We start from the raw sequence: 15,938 nt of genomic DNA on the forward strand, positions 1-15,938 counted from the left end.
GCCGGTGCTTGGCGGGGTGTTCGCCCTCTCTCCGAATTATCGGCCAGGAATTGCTTGCGGAGGCACCTGGCGCTTTGATGCTCCCCAGATCTACATAAGCACGCAGATACCGATGCAAAGCTGGCGCAGGCACGGATGAAATACTTAACACCTAAACACTTGTTACCCTCTAGCAGGGGGGCGGGAGGGAACGGAATTTAAAAGCAGCACTTGCAAGAGCTGACACTCAAAAAAGAGGAAAAAAAACAGGCAGTAGCTTTCATACCAACATAAAAACCTGTAACCACGAGGCTCCTGTTCGCGTCTGGGCCAGAAACTCACAGAAATAACAAGCAGCAAGGCTGAAATTGGCTTGTTTCTCCCCAGAGATGCGCCTGGATGTGCAGATGGGGACGGGGTCGCCCCCAAACCTTCCCCGGCACGGGGCGAGTGCCAGATCGCAGGGTCCGGCACTCAGCACCCACTGACACTGCAAACAGTGCACAGGTCTGTCGCGGCTCTTCCAGTCCCCCCAAAGTAACCGGCTTTGGGCAAATTCACACCAGAGTGAGTTTTCTTAAACCCGAGTCTTGTGCTGCCTCCCCAAAACGGAGCTGGAGGCGGCTGAGCAGAGCAGGACGCGGGGAGCTGAGCGGCCGCAAGACCGACAAAGTGACACCCCAGGGCAATAAATTCAAATCCGTCCCCATTAAGGTTTCAGAGAAATGCTATATCTTATCTTAAAAAAAATGCAAGTTTATCTGCAGCAATTGCTTTGTCTCTGTTCCTTCTGTTACTCATTATTAAAGGTTTGCATATCATAATGCCGCAATTTAGCTTAATTAGCAGATGTTCAAACGCTATCTGCTAAGACTGGTTCAGACACTCATTGTCTTTTAGGAAGTCTGGGGTTCGGGCTGTGTCCTGATTCGCATTGTCCTTCTTGGAGGTGCCACCACCACACGTGGGACACACAGAGGGCTCAGGCACCTCAGCCATTCATTGTGAGGGGAATCCCACACGCGTGGCATTAATCTCGAGCCTACACCCCATCGATTTTCCCAGAACAAGCTGGTAGATTCTTGCCGGGAAGAATGAGGGACAGAAGCCACACTTATTGCATCGATCTCCATATCAGGAGACTCAAAACGATTTTTATTTCTCCCTTATGTCGCATTTCTGTAACTTTTACAGTATTAAAATGATTAACAAAGGCATAGAACTGGAAACAAATGCAATGGTTGAGAGTGCCCGCTCCGGCACTCCCAGGCCCGTCATCGGCAGCGCGGGATCCGCACCGGTCCCAGGACAGGACGCGCTCTGCTCGCAGGACACGCCGCCTGCCCGGGACGCAGGAAGGCACTCAAGGCGCGGTTTAATCTTAGGCCTGGCTGGTGGGAACCCTCAAGACGAGGTCCTGGTTCTTCACTGGATGAGCACTCTCAGGGCACACGCTTTAGATGTCCATGTCAAACTGCTCCTCCTCGCCTGTTGAGAGGGACAAACGGCACGAGTGAGTCCTCAAAGTTTCACAAAAAACCCCAGGTGAGTCCTCAAAGGTTCACATTAAATATCAAATACTTTAGTGAAGAAACAACATTTGTCTGTGCTTCAGAAACGCAGCTGTTTGGACTTAATCTGCATTGAGGCACCAACGAAAACCACCTTGTCCAAGCAAAACGTGGATTTTGTCCATAGTGGGGATCTTACCCACAGGTAGATGAGCAGGACAGGACACACCCTTTACAAACACGTATTTTACAATGGATTTCCTTGTACTATAAAAAGGAATGTAAATAACGTGGATGGCAACCGCAGGTACGAGCTCCTGTTAGCAGACACACGCGTTCCGCAGCTCGTCGCGGGTCCCGCCGCCACCGCAGTGTGACGGGACGGGCACGCACGCAGCGCGGAGCCGCTCCCGGGGACCGCGCTGCGCTGGGACCGTCACAGCGGGTCACACCCAGCGCGCCGGGCACCAAAACCACCAGGCAATAGCGACTCTGTGAAGATTTTGCTTGGAGTGAGCATGGGGGCCAGCTCATAAGCACTTGGATCTTTAGTTTTAGAGGGAAGATAAATAATTGTGCTGGGTAGTTCCAGGTTTGCTTCAAGAAGTGATGCCACGTTAATAAACCTGCGCAAGAGCGATAACTGCTCATTTTGCTACTACAGCACCTTTAATTAAATCATTTGTACAGCAGAAGCCTCTGTGTCAAAAGAAAAAAAAGTCGGAAGGAATTTAAAACTCAGGGCGATATTAACACCCCGTTGTAATCTAATCTTTGTCAGAAACGCAAAGCAGCCGCAGAACGGCCCGGGACGCAGAGAGGCAGCAACAGCTGCGCCCGCTCCCTCAGCACACACTATCGATCCAGGAGCAGCTTCCCAAACGCGACGTTACTGAGAACAGAGTCGCTTTGACAAGTTACACTTAACTAATTGCAGAGCCCTCCCGCGAGGAGCCAGCCGAGCACCGCCCTGGGCTCCACGTGCCCTCACCTGCGCTCACTTTCTCCTCGCAGTTTTGGACGTGGTTGTTCTCCATCTTCAGCTCCTCCACACTTGGGCTGGTGACACCTGGAATGTCCGGAAGGTGGGAAGGTGGGGTTTTGGCAACCGGAGAGTTGCGGCACTCCATCAAGAATTTACGGTCATAAATAATCCTGGTACCTGGGGGGAGACCAGAACACCGTCAGGTTTTAGCGTTTTGACGCATGGAACTCAGCAGGGCTATCCTCACAGCTCCACGCACAACGCGGCAGCAGGAGTCGCGTTCAAACCGACACCTGTTATTCGGCACTCGTTCTGCTCGGTTTGTGCCGCCCTAAAGCCAGACACCACCAGCACTATTTGCCAAAAACGGTGCGAAAGCATCAGGCACCCACGTAAGAGCCAACGCCCCCGCTCTGCCGCACGGGCAGAGCACAAGGTCCCAAACCCAGACCGGTGCCGCCCGCCACAGATCCAGCCCCTCCTGCCCAACTCAGGGGCGCAACACCCCCCAGGGAAACGGATAACGGAATGTAATTTCCACTTATGAACATAACAGGCTCTTCTGAGCTGAGGACCGTGGACAGACAAGCGACACACGCGGTGCGGGGCCTGGCAGCGCCTCCGTGTCGCCAAGCGCTGGCGGTTGCCTCTGCAAAGCACCCGGCGCGGTGACGTGTCCCTCGCACACAGCTCGACCGCCGCGGTGCCCGTCTGCTCCATCCGTCAGCAGAGCACGGCCCGGGCGCGCACTTCTAGGAACACCGCTGGACTGAACGGCCTGTTCCTTATAAAGGAACTGTGTTGGAAAAGGCTCAAACACCACGCAGAAAAGGAATCCCTCCAAACAGACCGCGGCCTTAACCCAGAAAGTACTGGAAAACACTTCTTCCTGCAAACCTCAGCTCTGCTTCAGGCCCTTTCTGCTCTGTTCCTGTTCCAGCAAGAGGGAGACTCAACTCCCCCCTTGTGTACTCCCTGAAAACGTGTAGTTAAAGTTCACACGTGCAGGCAAACAAGCTCCGATGAGCATCTGTTCGGGAACATTAAACTCGGTTTATTTGGAAGCGTGGCTATAAAATAACGTAGCTGGGTGTCACGTTTCAAAAACGTTCTGCTCGTGAGTTCCCAAAACACTGGGGACCTCTTCCTGGAAGATCCTGGACGCGAGTCGTTCCTCCAGCTGCAAGGGGAGCCGCAGCGGCAGCCGGAGCGCGCTGGCAGCGGGCGGGACGCGCGGAGGCGGGACAGGGCGCCCGCTCGCTGGGCCTCGAGCGCCGCATTCCTGGGAGGCTCCCGGGGGCGAGGACGGGGTTTCCTGGAACCGCAGCTCGTGTACCGAGTACCGGGAGCACAGTTCAGGGGGACAAGAGCTTCCCCGCCCGGGTCATGTTCCTGGCGCGGTCACATGCCTGAGCTCAGAAAGCAAACACCCGCGGCGGCCCGGCCCCGCCATAAATGGGCTCCTCGCGAGCGTGAAGCTGAGTTTTCCTCCTGTTTTGGGGAGGGTAATTAGCAGCAAAGCCCACACCCCCTCACGCTTGTGCCACGGCTCCAGCACCCCAGTGCCTCTGCTGTGCAGCTCGGGAAGTTGGGGTGAATTTGGCTCATCGGGACGAAATATTAATAGGAGGGTTTGAGGAAGCACCTGGTGCAGCTCCTCTTCTCTTTCCTCCCAAAGACAGCCCCAAATTGGCCCCCAAAGGGGACCAGCCCGCAGCTCCGGGGCACCAGCGCCCCGCGGCTGCGCCAGGCGCGCGCCCTGCGACGGACACCGGCTGCGCGGCTCCTGCGGCTCCAGACGTCCATTAGCTCCCCAGAGACTGACGACAATCCCGGGAGGCTCATTAGGCTGAGCAGCGCTGCTAATTGTTCGTTTCTATTCTGTTACTCAGAGCTTTGAACACAGCTGAGAAAGTCATTCTATCTACCGCGGCGTAATTACCGAAAGTGCCGTCTAAGTGCTCCAGTTATTTGCTGCTTTCAGAGCAGAGAGGACATATGGCAAAAACAACAGGAGAACCTCAGTTCCCCAAGCAAAGCTTTCTTGTACAGGCACACAAAAAAACGAGTGAGTCAGCAATGCTGACTTCCCTCTTCTCTCCAAATTTTAACCCATGAAACGTGTCGTAAAGACTGCGAGGGACGAACAAACACCTACCAACTCCCGCTTCGTTTGTTCTTTTGACTGGACTTCAAGCACAGCGCCATCGCCCCTGCTGCTCACACTGATCTTTTATGTAGCAGAACAGGGGAAAAAACCTCTCAAAGTTACAGAAAAAGTTATCTTGGAGCCCCGATGAGCAGGAGCCGCAGATATGCACGCGTGCCGGGGTCATCAGCTCAACAGCAGCCGCTTGTCCCAACAGCCAAACTCTCGAGATAAACCGACACGGGGCAGGCGGCGGGGACAGGAACCCGCTCGGCGGACGAGCCCTCTCTGGAGCTTCGCACGCGGGGACACGGCGCTCCAGCCGAGACAGACGCGAAGCGCCCGGGCTGGGCGCCTGCACCCCGATGTCTGTGCCGAGCAGGCAGCGAGCGCAGCTGATCCCGCGGCTTATTCTGACTACCGGAGCACCGAGGGCCCCAGGGACAGCGCAGCCCCCGGGCCTGCAGAGAGAACCGCGGAGCCGACGCCACGGGCTGCTGTTCCGCTGCTCGCACAGAGCCCAGGCAGGGGCAGCCCCGGCAGCGGCCGAGCTCCCAGAGCCCGGCCCGGGGGCCGCAGAACAGCAGCCCCCGATACACCCGCAGTCAAAGCAGGAGCCCCGAGCCGAGCCCCTACGCCCCCCCCGGCAGGAGCCCCCAGCTCCCCACGCAGCCCCGGGCACAGCGAGAGCCCGGCCCGCCGCTCCCCGCGCACCCCCGAACAGGGCCCCCCGCCCCGAACGCGGGCCCGCCCGGCTCCCCCGCAAACCCGGAGCGGTCTCGCTCGCCCCGCTCAGGGAGCGGCCCGGTCCCAGACCCGCCCGCCGCTCACCGCCCGGCGTGGTCCCGAAGACGGTGCCCCCCGGCGTGGTGCTGTAGTCGCCGGGCGGCAGCGGGGCGCCGTCGGGCAGGGCGAGGCGCTTGCCGGGGCCCGGGATGTCGCGACTCGGGGTCTGGCCCTGGCAGCAGCGGCCCGACATGGCAGCGGCTGCCGCCCTCCCGCCCTGCCCGCCGCTTCCGCCGCACGCCACGCCCCTTCCGCCGCGCGGCGACACGGGAAACGCAGCGCGGGGTGGGGCGAAGGGCGGGGTTTGGTTGAGTAGGGGCGGAGCATGAGCGGGGCGGGGAAGGGGGCGGGGTTTGGTTGAGTAGGGGCGGAGCAGGGGGCGGGGGGGTTCCCGGCGCACGGCGGGTCCTTGTGCCCGCCGGCCGCTGTCCCCCAGCACGCTCCCGCTGTCCCCGCCGTGTCGTGCGCCCTGCAGTGACCCCACGGGGTCCGCAGCGGGATGATGACAGCGCTGCCTCCTCCCGACGGAGATCGCAGCCCCACTGCACCCTCAGGGGTGTCTCGCACTTTTAGTGACCGCCACCTGCCCCATGGGTCCCCATGTCACCCTGTGACCCCTCCCGGGGACTGCAGCCAGGGTGGCCGCGGTGGGAGGTCCCGAGTGGTCGCGGTGTGAACCCTGCAGGGACAGATGTCAGCCCGCCTGGGTGGCAGAACCCCGTCCCAAATGGTTCTGTCACCTCCGGGTGACAGAGCAAACGGGGGGACCACACAGCGTCTGCACGGGTGTCCGCCACCCCGGGGGGGTCCTGGGGCGCACCCTGGGCAGGACGGTTCTGCTTGGGGCTGCCCGGGCCTCGGGGCAGTGACAGAAAACAGTTTTTTTCTTAGAACTTTAAAAAATAACACATTTGAAGAGAAGCTGAAGCCCCCCCGTGACCCCTGGGACCCCAGGCAGGATGCGGTGCCCCCAGTGACCCCTGGGACTCCGGACCCGCTGCGGTGCCAGCCAGGCAGCCCTCACCCCGCGCCGGCTGCTGAATCGATTACTGAGCTCTGGGGCAGGAAAGTAACACATCCGGCCGTGCCGAGTGACATCAGCGGTGACCCCCAACCCAGCCAGGCGTCCTGCCACCGAATACCAAGGTCCACGGCCATTTCCTCCTCCTCCGCCCGGAGAATGGACCATTACGGGGTCAAGGAGCCGGGGGGAGGTCAGGGTTTAAGGGCACATCTTTGCGTGATAGAATCACATCACAGAATCGTATCACAGGATGGTTTGGGTTTGAGGGACCTTCCCAGCTCCCCCAGTGCCCCCCCTGCCATGAGCAGGGACAGCGTCACCAGCTCAGGTTGCTCAGAGCCCCGTCCAGCCTGGCCTGGGATGTCTCCAGGGATGGTTCATCCACCACCTCTCTGGGAACCTGGGTCAGGCTCTCACCACCCTCAGTGTGATGTTAATCGCCTTATTGCCTCCTAAATGTGGAGCAGAAGTGTGTCGGTGTCTGTCCCTTCACCCGCTCACCAGCACTGTGCCCCGTGGGGCTGCCCCCGGCCCCTGCGTGAGAGCAGCCCCGGGACGGGCAGAGAGGGGCAGTTCCTGCCCAGCCCCGGGCACTTCCACCAATACTCCCCGGCTGCTCATTACCAGAGGGATTGCTGGAGACAGGAAGAAAATAAAGCGAGGGGGGGATAAGCTTCTGCACAGGGGCAGCCGGGACTGGCGGCTTTTGTCTTGCCCCATCCGTCATCTCTGTTGTCCCTGTCTGCGGGATCCAGGGCGGGAGCTGCACCCCGGCTCTCCCGTGGGTGGGGAACCCATCTCCAGCCCCAAGCAGGATGGGGTGATGGTGGCTCCCCGGGTGCTGCTGCCCACGGCAGTGGCCCCCGGTGAAGATGTCCCTGTGCCGCGGCATTTCCACCCCATCCGTGTTTACATTCCCCTCCGATCGCTGGGGGAGATAACGGCAAACCCACATCCACGCTGCCCGCCCAAGGGCTGCTTGTGCAGATAAACGTTGCCCCCGTAAACAAGCCCATCCTGCCCGTGGGAAGCGCATCCCGCCCTGTCCTCAGCCAGGAAAGCCCTGGACGGGGATGGGCAGGACCGTGGGCCCCGCTGTCCCTGTCCCCTGGGCACAGGATGGGGCTGGCACTTGCTGGGGGTGCTCAGCACCCCACAATGCACCCCTGTGATGTGCTGCTGGGCTCACACTCTCGCACCCACCGTCCCCTCCTTGCCCTTCCTCCTGCTTCAGGTCACCCTGGCAGACAAAAGGTCCATGTGCCAGTCAGGAAAAGAAATAGTCATGGGACCTTTCCTGACCTCGGGGGGCTCGGTCCCCCTGCCACCCCGGCAGCTGGCAGGGTCCCGCTCTTGCCACATGCTGCCCCCCGGCTGAGCCGCCACTGCCGTTCAGAGCCCCAGCAAAGGTTTGAGTTCCCTGCACCGGGGTCCCCTGCCCTGCGCAGCCCCGTGGCCGCATCCCGCGGGAAGCAGGATGGATGCTCAGGCGGCTGCCAGCACCGGTTCTGCTTTCCCCTGAACACCAGCGGCTGGGAACCAGCTCAGCCCCCTCCTCTGCCTCCTCCTGCCCATGCAGAGGGAGCCGGCACCCCCAGCCCCCCCAGCCCCGGGCTCCGGGTGAGGGACCGGGGTCCTCCAGCACCGGGCAGGAGCTCCGGGATGCAGCCGGCGAGGAGGAACCTTTTCCCCATTTGCTTCCCTCAAGAAGGAGGTTTTGGAGCAATACCGGGGTCAGAAGGAATGCACGGGGTAAAAATAACCTCCATGGCATGGGAGCCACCGCGGAGCCCAAACCAGCCTTTTCTCCCCAAAGCGGGGCTGGACCCAAACCTGCGGCCGGGCAGAGCTGGGGAACCACCGCCAGGTGCCCCGCTCCTCTCGGAACCCCTGGAAGCACAGCTGCTCTCAGAGGTTGTTTTTGTTGCTGACATTTTTCCCCTACAGTTTCTACACCGTTTTGTGAAATCTGTTGTTGCAAACTTCTCCCTCTTTCCCCCCCACCCTGTTTTTCTTTAGCAACAGCAGCGGGAAAACCCGAAACAATGGAGAAGGGTTTGTGAAGATGTCCATAACGCCCTTGCAGATCTCGGCAGCAGCACAAGGACTCTCGCTTCTCTGGGTACCTGCGGCTGGAGGGCGATGGGAAGTGTCCGAAACAAAACGCTGCTGCGAGGTGTGCTAAAAATGCCAGCAAAAGGGAGTAACTGCCGCAGGCACCGCTGTCCCTGCTGCAGCAGGCTCCCCCTGCAACGGGGGGAGGAAAACAGCTTTCTTATCGTTGTTATGACATTTTCTTTTTTCAGCTCTGAAAACATAATTGCACAGGGGTTTGGGGGCAGCAGAAGGACCCGAGGTTGCTTTAGTGCAGCCTTTGACACTGGATGAGTTTCAGGATCTGCGTGTCCCTTTCCCTAATTCTCAGCAGGCTGGCGGAGCCGGGGGACGAGCCGCAGCCCCGCGGTGCTGAGAGCGCTGGGCAGGGCAGGATGGGTCCCGGCAGCCCACCCGTGCCCCCATTCCCGCTCCGACGAGACACGATGCTGCTCGCCACCCTGGGGGTGACAAACCACATTCACCGTGCCGGGTTTCCCCCTCTCCAGCCCCGTCTGTCCCCCCAAAGCCACCCTGGGGTGCGCATGGCAAGGAGAAGCGACCCCAGCAGCCCTGCCCTGGGTGGCACCAGCGCTTCCCCCAGCAAAGCTGCGTGTCCGTAGGGCAAAGCTCGGTGGGAACGGGCTAAAACCCATGGGCTGGGTGACCTCAGCCCCGCCGGCGGCAGCCGCGGGCTCTGACCCCGGTGCCCGGGGTACACGCTGCCTCTTTCATCACCATGCACGCGTCTGCTCCCAGGAGCTTCGCTCGGAAAACAGGATGTCAGCGTGCGAGGAGGCCGCTCGCCCGCCCGAACCGTGGGAGCCCGCGGCCGGTCCCGGCCCCGCCGCCGCACCAGACCGGTGCTGAGCCACGGGCTGCTCGCCCAAAGGAGCCACGAGGCGTGGGATGGGGTTTCAGCCTCATCAGATGCAAAGCACAAAGCGTCTGCTTACACGCCCGTGAAGATTTCCCTTTGTGGGTACGGCGGGATATTGAGCACGCCTCGACTAACTCACTCTCTGGAAACAGTAGCTTGCATGAGATTCAGTGAAACTGCACATTTTTGTGATTTTTTATTGTTCTGACACAAAGAGTTTTTCCCATCCTGTGCCTCAGCTGACAATGGTGCTTCGGCTCCCAGAGCTGCACTTGCATTTGGAGCTTCTATAGAGCCGAGAGTTTATGTGCAGCTTCCTCCAGCCTGCCCGGGACAGGCAGTACCCTGCTGGGTAAAGCTCCTTCACAGCCTGTTTATGTGCTGACGAGGAAACACGATGACAGATAATCCCAAACAACTTCAAAGCAAGATTTGCGGATCCGATATGGAAACTATTCCTCAAGTCTCAGTTCAGAGAGCCCCGGACTAATTACCACTGCGGACATTAAAGGGAGGGCAGGACCCGCTGCCGAAAGCCCAGCGCCTGGCCTGGCTGAACCCTGAGCTCCCTCCTCGCCCCACTGAGGTGATTTGGGGTGGAATGATGCTCTTTGAGTCCCACCAGCCCCACACGGCACTGCAGGGAGTGGATGGGGATGCTGGGCGTCCTGGGCCCGCAGGATTTAGGTGACATGGCTTGGTGGCTCTCGGCAGGGACAGTCCTGCCCGCAGACCCTGCTGCCTCAGCCCTGCCCGGGTGTTTCCCCAGAGAGTTTGCCTAAATAAATCACTTTTTGCAGCTCTTGAGGGCTTGAGAGGCCGCTCAGGTTGCCACAGGCTGGGCCACAGCGTGGGGCGAACCCCTCTGCCCACCCTTGCCCTTTGCTCTGGGCTGGGAACTTGCGCCAGCACGAATTGGCTCCGGATTCCATGGAGGGGCAAAGCTTTGCGACACAAGCCTGGCTCGAGAGGGGCTCTGGCACCGGCTCTTAGTGGCGCAAAGCTGAACGGCACCTCCGCGGTCGACGCGGCGAGCAGGGACGGCAGCGAGGAGCGGCGCTGCCGTGACTCCCGCTAGGTTGTGTCCCTTGCTCTGTAGGGGTGGGTACGCAAACATGTGCCAGGGGAGAGCGAGAGTTCCCAGCTATGAAAAGCCTCTGGTTTACCCTGGTGCGGCATCAGCCCCGCTCAGCTTTGTCAGAGCCTGGACGTGCCGTGTTTAACGGTGCTGGAGGCCAAGCCAGTGCTCTCCTGCTGCTGCGTTGTGTCTCTTCTGCTCCCACCCAGCCTCGGCTCCTCGTCGGTGCTGGACACGCTGCACCCAGGCAACTGCAGGGCTGGCTCTGTTCCCCGTGTGCAGGCAGAGAGCGCAGCCCAGCCCATGACAGGGACGGGAGGGCAGAGGACGCACAGCCGGGGTCTGGGCACCGCGGGGGCTCCGGGGAGGCTCTGGAGCAGCGGGGATGGGGGCAGCACTGTGCGAGACCCGGCGTCTCTGCGCTTCAGCTTTGCAGCCGTAGAACTGGGACAAAGATACCGAGCCACGTTACTTCCCTGCTTGGAGGAACGAATGCCTGGGACTCTCCCTTCCTCCCCCGGCCAGTCAGATCCCGGGAAGGAGCCCAGCAACCCTGCCTGGGAGTGGGAGGAAAACCTCATGTGAGCGCCTAAAAGTGGCGCTTCAATGAGCGTCTTTGTCCAGGTACATCCCCACAGGTGCTCTCATTTAATCTTTCAGACACGAAACCCACCTGCAGCCTCGTGTGCCGATGCACGCTGGCGTTGCATGTGCAGTGACACAGAAAAGACGATGGCTTTCCTGCGCACATCTTGCTTGTGCCCTGCACCATTCCGGTGGAGGAAAAACAGCCCTGTAAATACAAGTCCGGGGCTTGGTCCAAGCCAGCAATTAATGCCAGAGCCGGGAGCTAAAAAGGGTTGCATCAAGCCTTCTTCTGACTGCTTTGAAAAACCAAAACAATCTTGTAAAGATCAAGCTTGTAAAAATGGGGCTCTGCTTTGCCAGCTCATGAATGGGAAGAAATTCCAGCTGGATTAATTTTTTACACATCTTTTTTTTCCTCTTTGTCAACATTCCCCCATTTGGCTGAAGCTTCAAAACGCCATATTTGGAGAGCGCCTGTCTTAGAAGTCCCAGTATTTGTATAAATAGCTGATAGTAAAAAAACGAGCTGCTCGGGAGCCTGCGCAGGGGCCGCCAGGAGCAGCGGAGCTGGGGCAGAGCTGTGGCTGCCCAGTGCCCCCCAGTCTGATACGGCTCCGACTTGGAGCAGGAGCTGTGGGGGGTCTCTGAAACACCAGCACCCCCCAACAGCAGGAGAGGGACCAGTGGGGGTCTGACCATCCTCCTCCATCAGTTGGGAGAGGGGTTTGGGCAATGGATGTGGAATGGTGACTGTGGGATGCCCTGGATGTCATCTTTTGGAGCAGGGCTGTCATCTTGCCATCCCTCTGCTGATGTTGGGGTGGACAGGGGGGTCATTGTCCCCCCCGAGACAGCCTGTCCTGCCCAGGGAGATCCTGAGCCCGAGGAGGGGTGTATGGAGAGGGCACGGAGCCAAGTCCTGGGGTGCAGGGTGAGGGGTTTGGAGCAGGGGGTGCAGGGTGAGGTGCTGGGTGTGTAGAGAAGGATTGGAGCACGTGGTGAGGGGTGCACGCTTTGAACGAGGGGTGAAGGGCGAGGGGTGCGCAGAGAAGGACTGGGGTGCACAGAGAGAGCCTGGGAAGCAGAAGCACGGAATCATTTCGGTTGGAAAATCCCCTCAAGCTCTTCAAGTCCAACCGTTCCCCCACCCCTGGCACTGCCCCACGTCCTGAGAACCTCATGTCCGGCTGTCCAACCCTGCAGGGATGGTGACTCCAGCACCGCCCTGGGCAGCCTGTTCCAATGCCCCACAGCCCTTCCCGGCGAGTAATTTTCCCAATATCCAACCTCAGCCTCCCCTGGAAGGCGCGGGTGCAGCGGGGATGCCGGGGGTGCCGGGCCGGGGGGAGGCGGTTCCGCAGCCCCTTTTCCTTCCATTGATGTCCGGAGCGGGGCTGCCCGGGGCCGCCCCCCGCCTTTAAAGGCTCCTCCTCCGGCGGCGGGGGGAGCCCGGCCCCGCTCGGCCCCGCCGGTCCGCCCGACGGCAGCTGCGGGCTCGGCGGGAGCGGGGACGCAGCGGGACGGCGGGACCCCCCGGCCCCGCGGAAATGAGTCCCCTGCCCGGGGGCAACGGCAGCGCCTGGGGGGCAGCGGCAGCGCTGGGCAATTGCAGCGGGGCCGGGAGCCTGGGCCGGCAGTGGGTGGTGGGAGCCGCCCTCAGCCTCACCGTGCTGGTCATCGTGGCCGGCAACTTGCTGGTGATCGTGGCCATCGCCAAGACGCCACGGCTGCAGACCATGACCAACGTCTTCATCACCTCGCTGGCTTGCGCTGACCTCATCATGGGCTTGCTGGTGGTGCCGCCGGGGGCCACCATCCTGCTGAGCGGCCACTGGCCCTATGGCACCGTGGTGTGCGAGCTGTGGACCTCGCTGGATGTGCTGTGTGTCACGGCCAGCATCGAGACGCTGTGCGCCATCGCCGTGGACCGCTACCTGGCCATCACGTCACCGCTGCAGTACAAGGCGCTGGTGACCAAGGGCAGGGCGCGGGCCGTGGTGTGTCTGGTCTGGGCCATCTCCGCCTTCATCTCCTTCCTGCCCATCATGAATCACTGGTGGCGGGACGGGGGGGACGAGCAGGCCGTGCGCTGCTATGACGACCCGCGCTGCTGTGACTTTGTCACCAACATGACCTACGGCATCATCTCCTCCACCATCTCCTTCTATGTGCCCCTGCTCGTCATGATCTTTGTCTACGTCCGCGTCTTCACTGTGGCCACGCGGCACATCCAGCTCATTGGCAAGGACAAGGTGAGGTTCCTGCAGGAGCCCCACAGCTCCAGGAGCAGCCGGCGCAGGCGGCCATCCCGTCTGCTGGCCATCAAGGAGCACAAGGCGCTCAAGACCTTGGGCATCATCATAGGCATCTTCACTCTCTGCTGGCTGCCCTTCTTTGTGGCCAACATCATCAAGGTCTTCTGCCGGTCGCTGGTGCCGGATCAGCTCTTCCTCTTCCTCAACTGGCTGGGCTACATCAACTCAGCCTTCAACCCCATCATCTACTGCCGCAGCCCCGACTTCAGGAGCGCCTTCCGCAAGCTGCTGTGCTGTCCGCGCCGCGCCGACCGCCGGCTCCATGTGCTCCCGCGGGACCTGCAGCGCTGCCCCTGCGCCTTCAGCCCCCGGGGAGGACCTGCGCAGGACAGCAAGGCCACAGCCCCCGGCGGCCCCGGGGAGGACGGCGAGGCTCGGGGCAGCCGGACGCAGGAGACCAGCCTGTCGCAGGGCGGTGGCCACCGGCAGCATCCCCTGGGCGAGTTCCGGATGCAGGGCACCCAGACCACGCTGTGCTCGCAGCTTGACGAGTAGGTACCCACGCTCGGGGGGGCTCCAGCCCTTTGGGATGTGACCGGGGGACTGTCAGTGGGGGGCTGTGGTCTCAGCAGGGTGGAGCCGGGGCGCAGGCAGTGCCTGGGGTGCAGGGCAGAGGTGTTGGGGTGCGGGGCTGGGAGCCGCTGCCCTCTGCCCTTGGGTTCCCCTAAAACCCCAGCCCCTCCTCTGGGCTGCCGAACTGACCTCCCAGCCCAGTCCCGCTACGTCCCTTCCCAGGGAACTCCCCAGTGTTTTATCAGTACCACAAAATCAGTGTTATTCTGGTTACTGTGGGTTTTAACCGGCTTTCCCTGCTCTGAAACGCCTCCTGACGCCCGAAGGCAGCAGAGGTTCCTGCCAGCCCGCGCAGGCGGAGCTGCTGCCGGCAGAGACGCGCACAGGGAGGTGCCAGAAAGCGTTTTCTGAAGTTTGGTGTTCTGAGGAAGGATCCGTCCACCCCAGGAACCTGGGACGGTAAATCGTGGGAAAAATCTGGGCTGTTCACACGCTGTGCTCTCCTGTTGCAGGTTTGCCAGCAGAGAGATGCCAGCGGGTCCTTCCATCTGACAGCGAGCAGCCGTGATTTGGGAAGAGAGTGAGTGTGCGTGTCCCCGGCCGGTGCTGCGGCGGGCTCGGGCCATTGTCCCCTCGGCGTCCCCTCTGCCCGCTTTGGCCGCTGCCTGCCCTTGGGGGAGCGCAGCCTTTGGCCGGCAGCATCCCGCTCTGCCCGGGCTACTTTAACCCCTCTGCCGCCTCGGCTTTCGGGCTGCTGCAGCTCCAGAGCTGGTGCACGGTGCTTTTTGTCCAGCTGAAGCTCCGGATCCCCCCTGTGCGCGCTGCTCCCCTTCTCCTGGGGCGGTGCTTTGCGTCCCTGTCCCCGGCGCTACGAGGGCTGAGCCCGGTGGGTGATACTGCGTCACCTCCCACCCTCTTCTTGCAGGGCTGGGCGTTGCCAAGGGGACAGAGGCTCGGCGCTGGGGGTGACGGCGCTGGAAGGACCCTCTGGTGCGTGCACCGACCTGGAGAGGAGGGAGCGATCCCTCGGGAGCGCTGGCGGTCACAGCGGGGCCGAGGAGGCGGCTCCTCCGAGCTGTCAGTGCTGGAGAGCTGGAGCCAGCCAGGAAAAAGCCAAGAGGCAGCGCAGCCTTGGGGGCGTCCCTGCGGTCCCCATGAGGACAGGGGATGAGCTCCCCCCCGGGGGTGCTTTCTGGCAGGTCTGGCATCAGGACGTGGTGTCCAGCAGCTCTGCTCTCCCAAAGGACCCGTTGTCCTGGGCTCGGCCGGGTTTTGGGCAGCCCGTCAGGAAGGGGAGAAGAGGCTCCTGCGGGCACCGAGCCCTTTTCGGGATCTCGGCTCCATCCCTGCCCCAGCGCGGTGTTCCCAGGGCTGTTGCGATCCCGGGAGCCGCAGCGATTCCTTCAGCAAAGGAAAAGCGCAGGGGAGCTCTGGGCAGGGGACACTGGGCAAAAAATGCCAACGATGCTCTTATCAAATCTCCTCCCGTTTCTCCCCCTCCGTTCAGGGCAGATGTTGCTGTTTCCGTGCAGTTCGGGGCTGGGGCAGCAGCAGCGTGGGCAGGTGGGCAGAGCGTTGCAGGAGGGTGGTTTTCACCCCACGGCCCCTGCTCTGGGTACATGGGGCAGCGGGGTGAGGGCAGGGGGGGATTTGCATCAGCTGTAAACCCCATTTCTGTTGCCAGCGTGGGGCCAGCCCTGCTCCCCCGCGCACGTTGCTCCGGGTGAGTAGACGGGCTGTGCGACTTTTGGGGATGATGTTGGTTGTAAATATGTCACAGTGACTGTAAAGTTTTTGTCCTGTTTTGTCTCCCCACACCCTTTATGTGAAATAAACCTTGGAAACCCTGCAATGCCTTCGACTCTGTGCCGAGCAGCGGGATGTTTCTCCTAGGTGCCCTCCCCGAGGGGCTGCACGGGGCTCGGGGGGGCTGCGTCCCCTCCCAGCGCTGCGTCCCCTCCCAGCGCTGCGTCCCCTCCCAGCGCTGCGTCCCCTCCCGGTGCTGCGTCCCCTCCCAGCGCTGCGTCCCCTCCCGG

At 61.4% G+C, this 15,938-nt stretch overlaps 2 protein-coding genes across 3 annotated transcripts; one reads left to right on the forward strand and one right to left on the reverse strand.

The window, feature by feature from the left end:
• Positions 1 to 1,093: 1,093 nt before the first annotated feature.
• Positions 1,094 to 5,693, reverse strand: EIF4EBP1 (eukaryotic translation initiation factor 4E binding protein 1). Its single transcript, XM_065040872.1, has 3 exons — positions 5,456 to 5,693; positions 2,482 to 2,652; positions 1,094 to 1,467 (listed from the first exon to the last, which is right to left on the reverse strand). The coding sequence occupies exons 1-3, from the start codon at positions 5,601 to 5,603 to the stop codon at positions 1,436 to 1,438; spliced, it is 351 nt and encodes a 116-aa protein (XP_064896944.1). The 5' UTR covers positions 5,604 to 5,693; the 3' UTR covers positions 1,094 to 1,435.
• A 6,928-nt stretch (positions 5,694 to 12,621) lies between these two features.
• On the forward strand, positions 12,622 to 15,754 carry ADRB3 (adrenoceptor beta 3). Of its 2 annotated transcripts, none has more exons than XM_065040870.1 (3): positions 12,622 to 13,880; positions 14,415 to 14,488; positions 14,828 to 15,754. In XM_065040870.1, the coding sequence occupies exons 1-2, from the start codon at positions 12,622 to 12,624 to the stop codon at positions 14,452 to 14,454; spliced, it is 1,299 nt and encodes a 432-aa protein (XP_064896942.1). In that variant the 3' UTR covers positions 14,455 to 14,488; positions 14,828 to 15,754. The 2 variants fall into 2 exon arrangements, with proteins under 2 accessions (XP_064896942.1, XP_005510940.2); XM_005510883.2 differs by having other exon boundaries at positions 14,415 to 14,482.
• Positions 15,755 to 15,938: the final 184 nt, after the last annotated feature.

This window comes from Columba livia, chromosome 25 (assembly GCF_036013475.1).
Source record: "Columba livia isolate bColLiv1 breed racing homer chromosome 25, bColLiv1.pat.W.v2, whole genome shotgun sequence".
Classification (NCBI taxonomy): domain Eukaryota; kingdom Metazoa; phylum Chordata; class Aves; order Columbiformes; family Columbidae; genus Columba; species Columba livia.